The sequence below is a fragment of the Lonchura striata genome, chromosome 4 (genome assembly GCF_046129695.1).
Source record: "Lonchura striata isolate bLonStr1 chromosome 4, bLonStr1.mat, whole genome shotgun sequence".
Classification (NCBI taxonomy): Eukaryota; Metazoa; Chordata; class Aves; order Passeriformes; family Estrildidae; genus Lonchura; species Lonchura striata.
In genome coordinates, this window is record NC_134606.1 from 38,134,005 (window position 1) to 38,151,826 (window position 17,822).

Below are 17,822 nucleotides of genomic sequence, written 5' to 3' on the forward strand. Positions count from 1 at the left end.
TATTTCAGCACCTTTTGAAAGGCCTTCTTATATTAATGGGTTAAAGTATGTCAAAATTGCTCATGTAGACAGATCTGTGTAATTCTGTTTGTATTAATAAGAGCTTCTATATGGAAATATATATCCAAGCATACTAGAAGGATGAAAATGTATAATGGTATTTATTCCTGGGCCACAAAATATATTTTTAAAGATAGAGAAATGCTGTGATTTGCATTGCAATCAAACAGCACAATTTCTTAAAGAAACATCTGGCATTTTTTTGAAGAAGAGGACTTATTCCCATTGAACTATTGTTTGCCTCCATCTTTTTAAGACAGAAAAAAACATATTTCAATGTTTGACTGTGTGTTTTCTATGTGTGCATATGTGTATTCACCCCTAAATGTTTTTGTGTTTATACAAATACCACAATGTAACTTGTTCATAAACACTTATGTTGGGCATGTATTACTGTTGGAAAAAATCTGAGTGTTCTTATAGCATATTTACTTACTCCTAAAAGGCAGGTTTTGCTCTTTCAGTGGTTTTGGAAAGCAAGTAGAATGTTCTGTGTTTAGGATTAAAGTTGACTACTTTTATTAGCTTTATCAACATTTTATCAATGCTTACTCAAATTAACCTTCCCATACACACACAATATTTTCTGACACATTTTCTTCATGCACCAGTTTTACATCAGATGAAAATATACAGAATACTTCTGGTACATTTTATTTTTAGACCAGAGATGGTAGCAGAGCTTGGAGGGTGTAACTATTGAATGAAATTGCATACACAAAGACACTGGTGTAATTTGGTGAAGTGGAAAGGATGTTTTCCTTTGCTCAATAGAAGTACCTTGGAGGAAAAGTGGAGTATATTCATGTAATTGAAAAAATGCAGCATGACATTTTCTGTGGAGGTTGAATACCCTGAAGGTATGGTTGGTTCATAGATGTACTTATGAAATTTCTTGTAGACCATTCCATTGAATTATTTTTGGCTTTTGTAGTATCAGGTTATATTAGATGTCTGTTTACAGCAGGAATTTTGTAGATACTGTTACAACAGAACCAGATTTTGAAACTATTTTACTTATATTAGTTCAGTGTTTGCCTTTTAGCTCTGTGCATTTCATCTACCTAGTTCTGTAATAATTTGGGTAACTAATGATAACCAAATATATGCAAACACATCTCTATAATTTGCAAATACATTTCTGTACTGTGAACTGAAATAATTTAGAGTCATATTCAATAAAATAATTTGATTCACTCATTTGCAAGCCCTGGGAAGTCATAAGGGAGTTTAATGAAGATCCATTAGTTGAAGACTGAAAACAGTCATGTAGAATTAACTTTGCTGCATTTGATATGTGCTCTCATGATCTAGTTTTTGTAGTAGAACTATTGATGTTTTTAAACTAGAAATATATATCCATCACTTTCAAGATAAGTTGCAGTGATTTGCAATTAAAATGTATCACATAGTACTTTAAAATCTTGTCTCGTATAAAGAAATAGTGGTGTCTTTGTAGGAGGATGCTATGAATTTCAAAAAGAGCAGAACTGAAAAGCTTAAAAGCTTTTTAAAATATTTCATGCTTATTTACTAGTAAGGCTAAACTATATTTAATCTGGTGAACAGTTTCCAGTTTCAGGTATTTAGGTATGTTTAGGAATTCTGCTCACTAATGAATTACACAAAATCCTACGTTAAACAGATTCCCACTGCTTGATGAGACTATCATCTAGCCCTTGCCTGGAAAGATCTCTTGTAGATGTCTGAGGAACATTTTCATGGTGCTTTTTCTTAATTATCTGATACTGTCTTTAGATTATTATTTTATTATTTCTCTTTTATCAATGTATCTATTGTGGTAATATTACAAAAGTGCCCTGTCCTGTACAATTCACAGACTTGGCTCCTAGCTCAGGTTCACTGGATAATACACATCTGCTTGTCTGGTTATGGCTTGCAAATTGTTTCAGTATTTATTTCTGTGGGATAATCAAATGGATTCTAAATTTTTTAGCTATTTTTAGAAGAGTCTGTAGAAAAGCTTTTTATTGAGGCTACATTGAGCCCATAATAAGAGATTTTGCTTGCTTTCAGTAGCAGTCTAAGCCCTTATTTCCTGCTGTCCTGACATCTTTGCTTTATGCCCTGATGTTAGGTCTAGAGTCACCATATCAAGGATTATTATAAGATAAAATAAGAAGTGGGTTTTTTTTTTAGTTTTTAACATGGCCAAATCCTGGATTCAGGTGTCTTTTCAGACCCACAGATAGTTATGTCAGAAACGTGTTAAGTCGAAATGTGTTGCAGGGTGATGGTGACTGTCCAGAGGTACAGCACCACAGCTTCTCAAGCTGGCAGCGTGCTGAGAAAAGGGTATGTGGAGCTGTTTCTTTGCATTTACTGACCTGCTAAAATTTAGTCTTGCAAATATCTCACTTGAGAAGTCCACCTTCTCTCTACTGTGCTGGCATGTCCCAGATAATGGTCAAATCCATGAGCACTGTGTACCTGAAAATATGTTCCTGTGTACTAGGACTGCTTCTTCTTTATAGGTCTAATTTGCTTAAATTTGCCACAGAAATTCAATACAAAGGCATATAAAGCAGCTGACAGAGGTAGGTATTATGAATATGAAATTGGACATAACATTACAATTTAATTTTGAGAGAAAAAAAGAAATAGTTTAATAAATCCCTTTAAAAGAACCAAACAGTATGCAAATACTGTAAAGAAGAAAAAAGAACTGTACATAGTTTTACTTTAATAGAAGAACGAAACCTGAAACATTACAAGTTGACTTTTTGACCTATTTACTTTCTTGTATTTAAAAACCTGTTAATCTGTAAAATTACAAATATTCAGAATGCTAAAATATGCTCTTTACAGAATGTGTTTTATGTGGAGGTTATCATTCAGTTTAACAAGTACATTTCCTGGTAATTTTTGTTATTCCAGGCTTCTTCAAAATGCAGATCTATGTATATCTGATGTATTAGATACTTCATGCAAATAGTCTACTGAATTCTAGTTTAGTTGGTTTCAAAAATTTAAAAGCTGAAGCTGACTACAGTAAAACTAAATTGATTAAAATTCCCTATGTAACTTAAGAATACATAATGAAATACAAGAAATTAGAGTTCTCCAAGAGACAAAAATAGAATCTTTAAGGTTGGAAAAGGCCTCTAAGATAATCGAGTCCAACCTTTAAGCCAGCACTTCCAAGCCCACTCAGCCATGTTGCTGAGTGCTACATCTACATGTCTTTTAACTACCTCCAGGTCAGTGGCTTGACTGCTTCCCTGGGCAGCCTCTTTCAATGCTTGGTGGCCCTTTCAGGGGAAAAACTTTTTCCTACTACCCAGTCTAAAACTTCCCTGGTGCAACTTGAGGCCATTTCCTTTTTGTCCTATAACTCATTAACTGGGAGAAAAGAGCAACTCCCACCTCAATACAGTCTCCTTTCAGGGAGTTGTAAAGAGTGATAAGGTCTCCCTTGAGCTTCCTTTTCTCCAGGCTAAACAACCCAGCTCCCTCAGATGTTCCTCATCAGATCTGTGATCCAAACCCTTCTGCAGCTCTGTTGCCCTTCTCTGGACATGCTCCAGCACCTCAATGTAGAGAGGACCCCAAAACTAAACCCAGGATTCAAGGCATGGCTTTGCCAGTGCTGTATCTTGTAGCATGTTGTTTTTCTAGAATAATCATCTTGGCAAGTGAGACAATGATGGGAGAATTTTCAGGAAAATGCATTTCTGCTCTTACAGGTCTGCAAATGTCTCTTTGCCCTTGTTGCCATATTGGAAGAACCCAGAAGTCAGTTCTAACACAGCCAGCATGTCTCTAAATTATGATTTTGTGTGTGTAGGAAAGGATAATATAATACTTAACTGTTTGCTGGTGAAAGATCACTATTGTGAATGGTCAAGTATTCTTAAGGTGTTATTTATTTTCTGCCAAATAAAAAAAAATAACATTTTGATATAAGAATAAAAAACCAAAAATGCTTTACTAAAACTGTTGAAAACTTAAAAATTGTGCCAGGGAAGTGTGCACTTGCATTTCTCCTTCTCTTAGTGGGTTTGGATATCTTTGCAGAATATTTGAGAGTTCCTTATTATATATAGAAGAAACTCAATATAATTGTCCTAATTTTGTTGTCACTTACACCAGTCTGAGCCTAAAATAGCTGTTTTTCAGCAATTTGAACAAACAGGATAATTTCTGAATTGTCACAGATAATGGAATTTCTCATTTACATCTCTTTTTGAGCTATGTGTAACCTATTCTCTTGTAAATTTTCAAGTAATACCCAAAAGACAAAACACAAAAAAGTGGAATGTTTTTGAAGCAGAGATCATAGATATTTGTGAGGGGGAGAATTTCTTATAATTTAGTCACTGCACAAGTGGCTTAAAAAAGTGTGACTCAGTGAAGATGACTGTTTTAAAAGGAGTGGAGAAACAATGAGTGAAGTGTTTGAAATTTTGAAAAAGAGATCAAGCTTTAGTGGGTCTGTTCCAGACAAAGAACAGAGACTGGCAGATGCAATTTTGCTTTTTTAGCACTTATTTTAACTTATATTATCAGTACCTAGAATACCATGTTATGAATCAGTGTAATGGCATTTTCATGTCCATGCAAAAACTTTTTTGCAGTGAGCAAAATAGAAATGTGCAGTGCTTTCTGTCTGATGGTTATAACCAGTGTCAGATGATTATGAATTGGTATTAGATGTTTCTTTGCTAATCAAAACTTTTGTGTAGAATAACTACAACCATTGCAGGGCAGCTAGAAACCCTGTGCTGATGTCCCAGAGCATACTAATATAGAGCATTAGGAACAGTTTACAGAAGCCTGATAGAGACTTTATACAATTGTCCTTGAATCATCAGTCTGGCGAGTTCTGAGCACTCTTGGAGAATTTCTTGTGTAGAAGCTACCTCCATACACACAGCCACCTTAATTATTGCTCACAAGGTAGAAACCAGACTACACAACCAATCATGTTCAGAGATTTGAATCTAAACTTTTAATTACTTCTTTGGCCACCTACAGAAAAACCTGCACTCTAGCCTTCTTACTGAAGCTGTAGGTTCATGAGTCCAGATGGAAATAGTGTTCAGGAAGATTGCTCTAATGAACATCCAGCTGTAGTTACCCATTCTGCTTGTTATGCTATATAGTGAATTTTACATGGCAAATACAGTCCCTGGGAAAAGAAACAAAAATTTGAGGTTCTTCTTTTTCAGAACATTCTCATCGAGTTTCTGAGGTAGGGTACTTCTTGTTTATTTTTTTTTTCATAGATTTCAGATTTCTAGCTGCACAGTGATTAATTTTTATATTGAAGTTAAAAGGTGTTAATTCTCAGTAGATATGTTGCGTAGTAAGATGGGCTTTTCTTGTTCTGAATCGACAGCAGTGTGGATTCAAGCCACCTATGACTGAGGAGGTCCATATGTGCACATGCAAATTTTGAATGCTGATCACTGTAAAATTTAGGCAAAAGATAACCATTACCACTTTTAATTTTAATTAAATATTTATCTGGGCTCCATGTTAGCTGACAGTATCAACTGAGTGTTTATGTACTCTGCCCTGCTTTCCTTCCCTACTGTTTCCCTACTGGAAATTGTGGTCATGGGATTCTGCTAATATCTAGACCCACAACACTTGTCAGTAAGAAATCCTGCTATAGCAAGTGAGAAATTATCATCTTTCAAAATTAAGAAGTAAAGTGACTCATGGTCTTTCGGTACCTGCAAGAATTGTGTTATTTATGAAAGAAGGCAATATGAGTCATTCCCTTCTACAGCTCTGTCTGCCTTGGGTTATAACCTAGGCATTTGGCCTGATTATTAATATTTTTGTTAAAACTTTAAGATAAAAGATTTTTAGATTTTTTCCTCCCTGCATTGTCAAATATGAAAACTTTGCAAAGAAGTCAAGAGTTGCCATTTAAAGTAGTGGAATTAAATAATTAATGGGATGCACAAAACATAGCTGAAGCTTTGGTAAATGGAAATAAAATATGTAGTTGGTTCTTATTTTGCCCATCAGAAATGAAGCAGAACACTGGAGGAAAAAAATAGACTTTAAGTCTGAAAACTTTGTCCTTAGCCTTTTTTTACCTTTCATTTTACTTCAGAGTAGAAAGGAAGGAACATGTTAGAAAGCACTCAGAAGATAGTGGAATAATGATAACTTTGGTTTCTGCCAAAGTGCTACCATTACGAATATTCTTATGTTATGGCTTGCTAGTCTTCATTTCCTATTATATTCCCTATAAAAGTGATGTTCTGACTAATGCCAGTTTTTGGGAGTGCTTGCTGTAAATTAGGTTGCAGAAGGGATGATGGGAAACTTTTCTTAATTGCTTTCCCAAATTTCAATTACAAATAAATAGATCTTTTAGTAATAATTGAGTCAAGTTTTCAAATATTAATTGCTTCCTTACCATGTGAGAAGAACAAATCCATACTAATCTATAAAAATCAGCAGAAGTTCCTAATGGGAGAGCGTCTTACTTGTCCTGAAGTTCTTAGAGAAATAGTAGATGTTAAAAAACATTTTATAGTTTTGATATGCTTTTTCAGACAGTGGTATTTTTCTACTTGTTGAAGTTTAGGTAACATGACATTTCATGGTATTGTAGCCAGATACATGGACAAATGTAAAGTAGGCATACAGACAAATAACCTGTAGCAAGTATGCTTTTCTGAATATTAGAAGCTGTGTAAAGCTGAACATTATCAAATTGTTAAAGCTTATATATCAGACTTGCATCTTTAGTAGCAGGTTGTATGTGACACTGTAGGAAGTCAGCTGATAGAGTATTAAAGAGATGATTTCTGACAAGACTTGCATAAGTATATTTCTTAAGTCTAGCGTCTCCTCTCTGTAGTGCAACCCTTTACCTGCTTTAAATAGCAGTGTAATTTTGCTGTACAATAGACATTTTCAATTATGGGGGGGAACCTCTAATTTTCATAAATATGATGAAATCAATTTAGTAAATGTTGGTCTGATAAAAACTTGGACTGATACCTGATCATGTTGAAGCCATGTTGAAGTTGTGAGGAATACATCAGTCCCACTGGGGGATTTTGACACTTAAAATGATTTTGGTGTGAATATTGTACTTTTTCAAAGCTGCTTATTTTGGCAGAAATGGAAAGAAACAGGCAGTGTGGTCTGTGCAAGTCTGCATACTCTGAATGAGATGGGGGAATGCCAGGATTGTGTTAGGGATAGCTAGAAGATGGACTGAAGAAGTGAAGACTTAGTGCCATGTATTTATTGATATAAATGAGTTACATGCTTAGCGGAAATCTGTGATACTTTTCCTGAAATAAATGTATGCATTTTCATAGTAGTTTAAGATATTTAGAATGATTCCTTGTAGAGACCAGACAGACACATAGATGTGTCCCTGTGTTGGAAGGGGAGTACAGTTCTTCCCCAGCATGAAGAACTTCAGGCCCTGTTTTTGAAAACTGTTTTTCTTATGGCTTAGCCTTTATTTCTCATGAAAATTATTCATTTGTCAGTTCCAAGTATCAAATAAAAGAGGCACAAGAGAAAGACAGGCCATTTCCTTGCTTTTGTAAATAACTATTTTTTTTTTTTAAGTCCTTTCAAAGTTGGCAAAATCAGTAAAGCAATCTGATGTGGATGCTATACACTTTATGGTGTAGGATTGACTAGAGCATCTGGTATTCAAAGAGAAAGAAGAAAACTTATAGTGGTTTTCATGATTTCTCGCAAAATCTCTTTCTGTGTTCTTTCTTGTTTTATCCTCTGGGCATGTTGTTAGTTCAGGGAGACATTTACCCTTCAGTTAGTTCAATTTTTCATGTTCCAAAAATATGCAGTTTTTTTATCAGTTATTTATCTGATCTCTCCCTTCCTGTTCAAAAAAAAAAGTGTTTCCAAGGATATACATTCTTCTCTGACTTCTGCATCAGTAAAACTTTGTTCAGTAACTAAGAAAGTTTCATGAAAAATACTGGGAAAAGGGACACCCTGTGTCACACATAAGGTGAGGTAAAAACACTTCCACAGGGAGCTCATAGTTGACAGAGAACAAGTTCAGCAGGTCATGGAGTGATAATGTGAGTTTGTGTCGGTGGCAAGACCGTGAGTGCTGAACATGCTTTTGAATATAGAAATGGTCTTGTGATTTTGGCACCCGTGGCTCTGCTGGCTTGCTCACCTTGCTTAGTGAGTCTATACCTCACCTGAGGTGATCAAGGGTTACATACAGGCCATGATAACCACTGAGTCAGCAAATAGCAAAAGATTGTATTACTATATCTGTAAATACTGAAACACTGGTTTCCATGTGATACCCATCTTCATGTTGTCATAAAGGCAAAGTGGGAAATTACCATCTCTTGCTTGTAAAGTTGGGTTCTGCCTGTGATGTTTTGCCAAAATGGAACATACTGCCAAAACCATATTTTATGGCTAGCTAAATTTGATGGAATTGTCAAAACATACCTTCAGAGTCCCAAGAACTGTAGAAATAAAGTAACCATTTCAGTGGGAATGGTTACATGATCTCCCCTGTTAATCCTTTCTCCTGGAACCTGTTTCCTACCTGGTATTAAACTCAGCATCCTTATATGGGTCCAGGTTTCTGTTACTCATGGATTTTTTTATTTCATTAACCTATTCTATTTTACAGAAGAGTTATCTGAAGATAGGCCATATTCCAGTATTGCTACCTTAGTGTCTCCATCAGGGACATTCTGGGAAGGAATGTTGGACCAGTATACATACTTGGACCAGTACGTTAAATGATTACTAGTGGCTGGCATTACATGCTGGCTGACTTGAAGCAGAGAAAATATTTTAAATGGAATCTAAAATCTAAAGTAAATTGGAGAACAATATGCTCTCCTTAATTTTGACTCCAACTCTCTAATCCTAGTTCTCTTTTTTTTTTCTTTTTTTTTTTTTTTTTTCTTTTTTTTGCTTTGCTGCAGTTGCTTCCCATTTGTATAGAATTGTTGTAGTCAGATTTATTCTGGATTACTTGTGGTTTTATGACTAGCTTGCCGTAGAAATAAAAATGTGTGGAAGAAGGAAGAATACCTCTTTTCATATGTCCTTTGCTGCAGTTAACAAAATACTTTTCTGTCTGCATTGAATTGTTATTATACCAATGATTCCATCACTTTACTGCTTTGATGATAGTATGATCTATTTGTTTTTGCACAACTGAATGTATTATTAAAAAAAAAAAACTCTGAAAAAAATCACCGTTCTGGCTATATTTAATTCCATTTAGTACTACAACGTCGTGTGTCAAAACTGCAACTAATGATCAGCTCAGTTCTTTTCTGGGTATATGCAGGGTTAGGAGGCTCAGTTAATATCCTCTGTCAGGTCACACAGAGATGTGGTTAAAAGATTTTTTTTTACTTTGAAGAACAGGAGAAACATAAATTTTCTTCCAGAATATGTATATGTAAATGTATGCTCTCAGGCACATGGTGTGATTGTTGGGAATGTCCTGAGCAGGGCCAAGAGCTGGACTTGATGGTTCTCATGGGTCTTTTCCAACTCAGAATATTCTGTGATGCTGTGCTATTTTATAAGCAGATGCAAGAAACGGCGAAAGAGTATTTCTGAAATACAAATAAACACTGGACAGTAATATGCTAATGTGAAGAAGAACACGGGAAAACTGAATTCCAGTTGTTTATGGCTTTCTTGATTCAAAAAAGGATACCAATAGGGGTAAAAAATCCAGTTTTGGAATAGTTAGATTACTTGAAAGGACACCATGGAGATCAGAGAATGGAGAAGTTTATTTTCTCTTCTGAGAGCTTAAATTGGCAGATGCTTTTCAATATTATAGCCATGTAGGCATGGCTACTCCAGAAAAATGCAAATTTATTAGTAAGCAAAAACAGCATTATTCGGTTCTTCCAGTATTATAGCCAGAAATCACTGTTCATAGTTTGAATTGTATTTCAGAAATGAGTATGGATAATGACTAAAGGATTGGCTAAAAAAAAGGCAAAAAACAAACCACAAAGCAGAAATAGAAACCTAGAAGGAGGTAGAATTTATGTGTAAAGATGCAGTCACACAAATTATTTACCTGCATATTTTAGTTTACTTTTTCTTTTGCTGAAATCTCATCTGAGTAATAATTTCTAAGTAAATTCAGTGTCATTGTTTGTTGCAATTGTTCACCACTTACTGTTGAGTAGAAAGAATCCAGTTGTGTCTTAGTAAGCACTTAAGGGAAACTGCTTACAAGGTGGCAATATTTGAGGAATATGTTTGAGGATTACAGTCAGAGAGTGGCCATTGTTAAAAGAGTATAGCAGGGAGCACTTACTTACCTACACAACAGCTGTATTTTTTCCTGCTTCCTTTCAGTCCAGTACAAGTAGGCCAGCCCCCTCCACATACTGGGTGGGTTTTATGTGTGGTGTTTCTTGCCTTAATTTTGTATTCTAGATAACTGTTAACAACTTTCTGAAACTATTTTCAGCTTTAGATCCGGCTAAAGATCCATGTTTGAAGATGAAATGTAGTCGCCATAAAGTCTGTGTTGCACAGGATCCACAAACTGCAGTTTGCATTAGTCATCGAAGGCTTACACACAGGTAAATACTTTCCTATAGACATTTTTGTAGTGTTTGTGACTGACTTGTAAACCATAAATCCATCATAATTAGTTTAATTACTTAACAACATGTGAGCAGAGTAGAAGTGGATTTTATAAGTCATTATGTATATGTAATTTGATCATAATGTTTACTATTTGATTTTTTTGACTAGAATATTAAAAAAATATACATAGTTAAATATTACAAGTGCTGGTACAAATGCATTTAGGGAAATACCCACTGTGCCAGTACCAAATTAATAAAAATACTGTAATAGTATTGAACTGCTGTACATTATTTGACATCATCACTTCTTATATGAAGCTAGAGAACTCAAAACTGCCTGCTGAAGTGTAGGCAACAGCCTGATACAGGGTAAGTTGTTTGAGATTAGTGGAAGTTATTTTCCTTTCTTCTTTTTCTCTTCTTCTGTGCATTCTGATTTTCATTGCATGCTGGACTGGTTAAATGTAAGGAGAAAATATATAACAAATTAATGTGTTCTTGTGGCTTTATCTGAGGCATAAATATGAATATGTAGGACCTGAACCATACACTTAGTTGAGTCATGACTGTTGCATGCTAAGGAGATGGAGCCAAATTGCATTTTTGACTTGATTGTTCTTTTTTTTTCACACTTCATTAGGGGAAGCAGGACACAGTAGAATGGCTAAATTTCAATAAATTGATTTAAATAAGTGTCTGTTAAAGTGCTTTGCTCAGTAGGGGCTGTAAAGAGCTGAGGAAAATAAGACTTCCTTATGTGTTGACAGAGGATCATTTCAAGTACAGTTTTATGAACAATATAAGGAATGTTCTTCTGAGCGTCTAGTTATGTTAAATACATCCATCTGGAGCTTTTCAAACAAGCAAGATAGTAGATAGTAAAAGGAAAAGTTTAAACTATTCTCATCTGCAGCTGTACTTAACAAAAAAATCCAGTATTTGTGGAGTTACGATGTTTATATTAAACAATCTCAGTGTAGAACTAGACATTTTAGTTTGATAATATGATATATATGGTGCAAGAATTATCAGCGGTCAAAGGTAGGTAGCCTGCTTTCAACTGCCTGTGAAGTGTTGGGAATCTATGAGTGTTAAATGTGAAGAGACAACATAATAATTCAAAACTTCTAAGAGGTATTACATGTCATGGAAAATAATGAAAATAATGACATTTTCTAGTTAAGTATACGTGCAGTAGGTGATGACTGAAAACTCTTTTATATTAGATGAAGATGCATACTCTTCAATTAAGAAAGTTTTTGATACCAGCCTTCACCCCTGTATTATTCCTCCCACAGTTCTTAGTACTCTTTTAGAAAGGTAATATTTTAAAAGAAAGAACTTGCCTGAATATAATGCAGTCAGTAATGGGAAACTGGAATGGCAGAGCCTTGATGTTTGTAAAAAGCAGTGTAAATCTAGTCCTGTAAGGTAGATGAAGCAATTTTTTACCTACCTGTGCTGAGCCAGGGCAGGGTTTTCCCAAGTTTAGATCTCCCTATTCCCCCAGATTACCACATACAAGGAGAAATAATTTGCTTTGTGCTTTCTTTCTGAAAATGTTTTTCTTCATGCAGCTTCTGACCTTTTTGTAACATGGTGGGATTAATGTAGGAGCATCATGAACACAAGCAGACATGCCTGCTGGGTCTCTTTACCATGACTGGTTTTTTTTGCCCAGCATGTTATTCCTTCACTTCTGTGTACAGTTTGCGTACTGATATTCAGTAGGGCCGTCTGTTCCTCAGAGTTCCCAAAGGACTATGCACTCTGTGTGAGCCTGTCGCGGTGTGCTCGCTGTTTCGCGCGGGCACGGCGCCTCTCCCAGGCCCTGAACCTCCTGTGCAGTCACCAAGGGATCAGCATGAAAACACAATATGGGCCTTGCTTGTCAGTCTGAGGATCGTTTATTAAACCATTAGAGTGATAACAAAAGTGTCCATAACTCCAGTGTAGAACAGAGGCAAGAACCAAGAACAAAGGCAGGGCAGTGAATTTGAAGGGAGCAAGGTGGGGTTTACAGTGGGGAACCAATAACAAAGGGACTGGGGCAGAACACAAAGCGGGAATTAAAATATTTAAACCACTAGGGAGCTAAAGGGGAGGGGAACAGTTTAACTAAACCAGTGAAGCGTCGAAGGACACAAAACTGACAGAGAAATCTCTGGAAAAAGGGGCAGGTATGAGGGAGGACTGACATCTGGGATTAGACCAATGCCTCGGGGGGCGGGGTACAAAACCAACTATTGAAAATAATAATGTAACAAAAACACGCTACAACGTGAATCTTGGTAAAAATTAGATGATAAAGCATAACTTGACTGTTGATAAAATAACCTATCTACAAGTATCCATTTCTGATATATCATTTGTGTGTAATCTGTTGTGAATAAACATTTACAAAATTTCACCCCAGTAATCCTTTCTTTTTTGCTTAATTTGTGTGTGCACACATGTGTTGTTCATCTGGGATTGGATAATATGAATAAGTAAGGAAGGTGGGGATGTTTTCTGAAAAAAATAGTTCAGATCTTTTTCATAAAGAACTTGCCTGTGGATTTTAATTTGGACATATTTGCTGTATAGATCCATAGAAGTTCCAGAGATTTTTCCCGAGACTCTTGCACAGAAAAAGTAGTTTAAAGTATGTGAACTGATACAATTGCAAAGATGATCCCCAAGAGACTGTCAGGGAAGAAGAAACTTAGCACACTTCCATAATAAATAAAAAGTTTATGGGCACCTGTGGGTACACAGGGAAAGAGGCATGAAATACAGTTACAGCTGAATAGATTTTTCTGTACTGTTGTCAAGTTGAAATGCTCTGATTTATACTTGAATTCTCTATTACTAGAAGCAGCATTTTCAAGAAGCCAAATTACCTGGTTCATAAATTTATGTTTATAAATTCTGTTACTTTCTGTAGATAATAGCATAGAGAAGTTGCTAATCAGTGAAGACTGATAATTGTATCAAATGGAGAACTCAATTTAGTAATTTCTTTTGTTGTTTATAAGAAATTAACTTACAGAAAAACACATAGGCGTAGACATTGTTATTCAGTCTGTGCTGTACTAGGTGTTCTCTATACAGTGCAATCTCCAAGCTACTGTAGCCCAGTTTGGATTACTGAGGGCCCCTCAGCACCACACAGTGAAGCATGGGTGGATATCCTAGCCACCTGCAAGGCTGGTAGTGACATGATATGACAAGGTCCCAACAAGATTAATTAATGTGACATCACACTTTAGTGATGATTCTACCTGTGCTTTCAGCAGTCTTACAATTGCTATTAGCTTGGGGATCTCAGCACTGTGGTCTTGCTGCAGTGTGCTTATATTTGTATGGTTTTAAATCCAGCTACTGTGTCTCACTGTCCTTTTCATGGAGTTGTGGGTTAGGCAAGCCTATGGTTTTGCTCTTTCCTCAGTTTCCATGGCAGCTGAGAGCATGATCTCCTCTCAAGGCTCATTTCCTTTTCTGGTAGAATGCCAAGATGGCAAGTCCTCTTCTAACACACTCCTGCAGGGCCACAGCACAAGAGCTTCCTTTATGTGCTGTCCTGGAAAGACTGAATAGTATTTGACAAAAAGATGAAATCGGTGTTGTAGATCATTGGTCATGAGAATAGTTGGAAGTACCAGGACTTTAAAGACACAGGGTCATGCTTAAAGGAGCAAGGTTTTTGTTGGTAGCAGGTAACAGCATTTGCATCTCTGCTGGCTTTAACTGTGTTGGAAGCTGTGTTCTGTGTGCTACACACTTAGCTCTACTGTGAAACACACACAGCTCTGCTGTGAAAGGAAGATAACTTACTTGAGGGGAAAATACGCAGGATATGTATGTAAAGGTAGTTCACATTATTCCTATGTGGACTGCTGTGGAAAGAGGGTATCTGCCAAGACTAGAATGCATCATAAATGGGTCTTTATATGAAGTAATGAAATGCTTTGGAGTATACCTTATTCAGTTACAAATACAACTTGCAGAGTATTGAATACAGTATTGGTTGTATTGGGATGTGTTGATATGAGTGCTATGGTGACAGGCAGGATATTCATCACGCTAGGAGTAATCATCTACTGCTTTTAGTTTCCCATCTCTTCACTCTCAGGAGATTTAGTTATTTGCATCTGCGGTACTAACAATCTCTGGCAACTGTGAGTTCACCCCTGTGAGCCTGGGGAAGAGCAAAGAAGTTAGGTGAGTGTTCTGCCAGAAGACATTTGGACAGGAATAAAAAGGATGAGTCAGAGGAGAGGGCTGTAGGTGGTAATGGCCATTTCATAATGCCTGCAGTGGTATGTGTGCTTTTTGCATATTTAGCGCAGTAGTGGTAGACAGAAATCCTCAAATCTCCGTCACTTCTTGTTGCCACTTTGAGTAAGCAAAGAAAGGATGTGTGCAGACACCACGATACACATGAGCTCATTAAGGCCATGCAAGCTGGTAACTAACTAGGCTCAGAAAACTGGAAAAGTTAGTTCAGCGGTGACCTATCCTAGATTTACAGGTCCTGATGGATAGTGTGTTAACTTTCTTTTAGATTTGAAAAGGGCAATTATGATATTGACATATACTGTAATTTTCACTAAGACCAACATTCTGTGAATAATAGGCTGCAGTACTAAACTAAGCACTAAACTAAGGTGAAGTTCTAAGCCAGTAGATTATCTGCAGATGAAGAGCAGGAAAACTTGAAAAAATGGGGAAGGATTGCTGCCCAGCAGAGAATTTGAATGTATGCATAACAGTGAACATGAGACAGTGCCTGTGGCTTCAGGAGAATTATTTTTATTGGAATCCTTTTTGTATTTCATGTTTGTCAAAAATATTTAAACCTAACACTTAAAGGTGAAAGAAGGAAGAGGAGGTGCGGGCTCTTTTTCAGATGTTTCTCTTTGCTTTTATCTCAAATCAGCTGCAGGAGATAATTTATAAAGGAGATTAATTCAGTTGAGACCTAGTTATTGTACAGCCCATTCCAAGATTTGACTGCTTACAGCTGGAAACCAGTGAAGACTCTCAACATGATTAGTCTAAAAGTCTAGTTCTAGATTAGTCTGAAAGTTGGGAAATTTCAAAACAGTTTTGGGCCAAAAATCATATTTCAAAAATCAAGTAAATCCCAGTGTCTTTGATATATTAAAACCTAGTGACTAATATTGTACTTACTCGTTGATCGTAGCAGACTCTGATTAAAAACCAGTCTCTTTCTTCTTCCATAAGTAGAGGAAAACTACTGTGTAAAATTGATTTGATAAATGTAATCAATCAGTGCTTGGAGGCATTAAATTATTTAGTGCATTGAAGGTGTATGCAGTTTTTCTAGCCAGATGTAGATCTGTCTCTTTTATGAATTCCCACAAGACATGATGCCCCCTGCCCCCTCTGTGAAAGTCCTGATATGCTCTTTTGATTTTGTTTATGTGAATTGTGCAGATCAACACAAAGGCTCCCTGCTATGGCAGAAATAGATTGCATTTGTCCGTGCTGTAGCATGTTAAGATGGAATAACAATGTTTAACGACCTGACAGTGCTTATTGTGTAGTGATATCAAACTCCCTATTTCTTTGAGTTTTTACCTTCTCCAATTATTTATCCTTAGGTTTCAGAGTAGGAAGCAGTAGTAACTGGTTTCCAGTAAATATTAACTAAGCCACAGATTCTGGTGATACTTGCAATTCTAAAAAAAAACCTTCACCCCATTTTATTAAAGTAAAGGTTAAGGTAGGACTGGCAACTTTTTAATGGTAAAAACATTTCAGTTACAGATGTTGATCAACTGGAAAATAATAAGAGTTCACCAGTTATGAATAGAGAGTCAAATTTCTCTAAGTTAAAAGTAAGAAGTGAAAAATTATAGCAGCTCTTTTTTCTGGTAGAGCCCCACAAGGCAGATTCCAGACAAGTGTGCAGACTGGACACCTGTAAGGTGCAGAGCTGGGTAGTGGTAAGCAGTATAGAAGGCCCAATGATAGAGAATTCACTCTCTAAGGATTAGTGACTCTTCAGAGATCTGTGAAATGAAGATAAATTTAGTGACAATGGTTCCCTGCCCCAAGTCTATGTGAAGTAGGACTCAAATTTAGGGATTAATAAAAATTCTGTAATATTTCTACCTATGGGTGCAGTCTTCAAGTTACAACAATTTCCCTATTAAGGTGTATTAAAGAGTGTCACTTTATTTCAGACTCACAGAAGCTGGTAGTGGTAAAGATGTTGCATCACCTAATCCTGTTTATTAAGGTAGAGTAGTAGGATAGCTTCATAGATTTTGTGGTGGCATTTTATCTTGTTACAACTTCCTTCAGGGTTTTGGTTTAAATGACATTTTGAGGTGCTCATTTGGTTCAAGTCATTGGTCATCTAGACCACTTTCTTGCCTTGGACTCTGTACTCTTTCAGTTTTCTGAAGAATGTGGAAAATCAGTCTGAATACATTTTATATGAGGAAGATTATCAGAAGATCTTCCCTGTATTTGATCACCTTAGTATTTTAACTTGAGGAAAATGTTCCATCTCAGCTTCGAAGTGATGAATGTTGGGCCTTGGAGCATGATGTGGATTAGCCTGGATGATGTGACAGAAGCTCAGAGTAACACTGTGAAAGAAAGCCAGAACCCCTTCTGTTTCTATTCATGTGGGTACTGTATGACCAAGATTGTGCTCCCAAGCAGAAAAAGTGAAGTCAAATTTGTGAAGGGCTTATTTGTGCCTATATGTGAGAAAAAATCACACACATATATAGTACATACATGTACATACATATGTGCACATACATAGATATGAATGAATAAGTACACATACATATGTATTCTTTTTGTTCGTATTGTATGCATACATGTACCCCAGATTTCCAAAACATCATACTTATGAACCTGAGGTATTTTGCTATCTCCCCTCCTTTGCAACAAAGGAAAGAGGAGATCTAATTTAGACTTTTTACAACTAAATTTCTGATTAAAAAAAAAAAAGGATGTAATTGCAGATCTGTAGTTGTATTTGTTTTCAAAACTGTAGTCTGAGCAGTTTTGAAAGCAAATCTGTTAGAGCTGATATGGTTAGAAAAAGAGGAAAAGAAGCAGAGAAGAAGGAGTAGTATAGCTTTGTAGCTTTCCTGTCATTTTAGGTGCTGCAATGTTTTATTATTAAAAACAACCAACAAAACAAACAAGCTT

The 17,822-nt window shown here is 36.1% G+C and overlaps 1 protein-coding gene across 1 annotated transcript in view; it reads left to right on the forward strand.

The window, feature by feature from the left end:
- The window catches only part of SPOCK3 (SPARC (osteonectin), cwcv and kazal like domains proteoglycan 3), a 160,620-nt gene that overhangs the window by 60,366 nt on the left and 82,432 nt on the right, over nucleotides 1-17,822 (forward strand). The window contains exon 4 of the mRNA XM_021555661.2: nucleotides 10,517-10,631. Within this exon, the coding sequence (XP_021411336.1) occupies nucleotides 10,517-10,631 (115 nt within the window). The remainder of the gene's footprint in view (nucleotides 1-10,516; nucleotides 10,632-17,822) is intronic.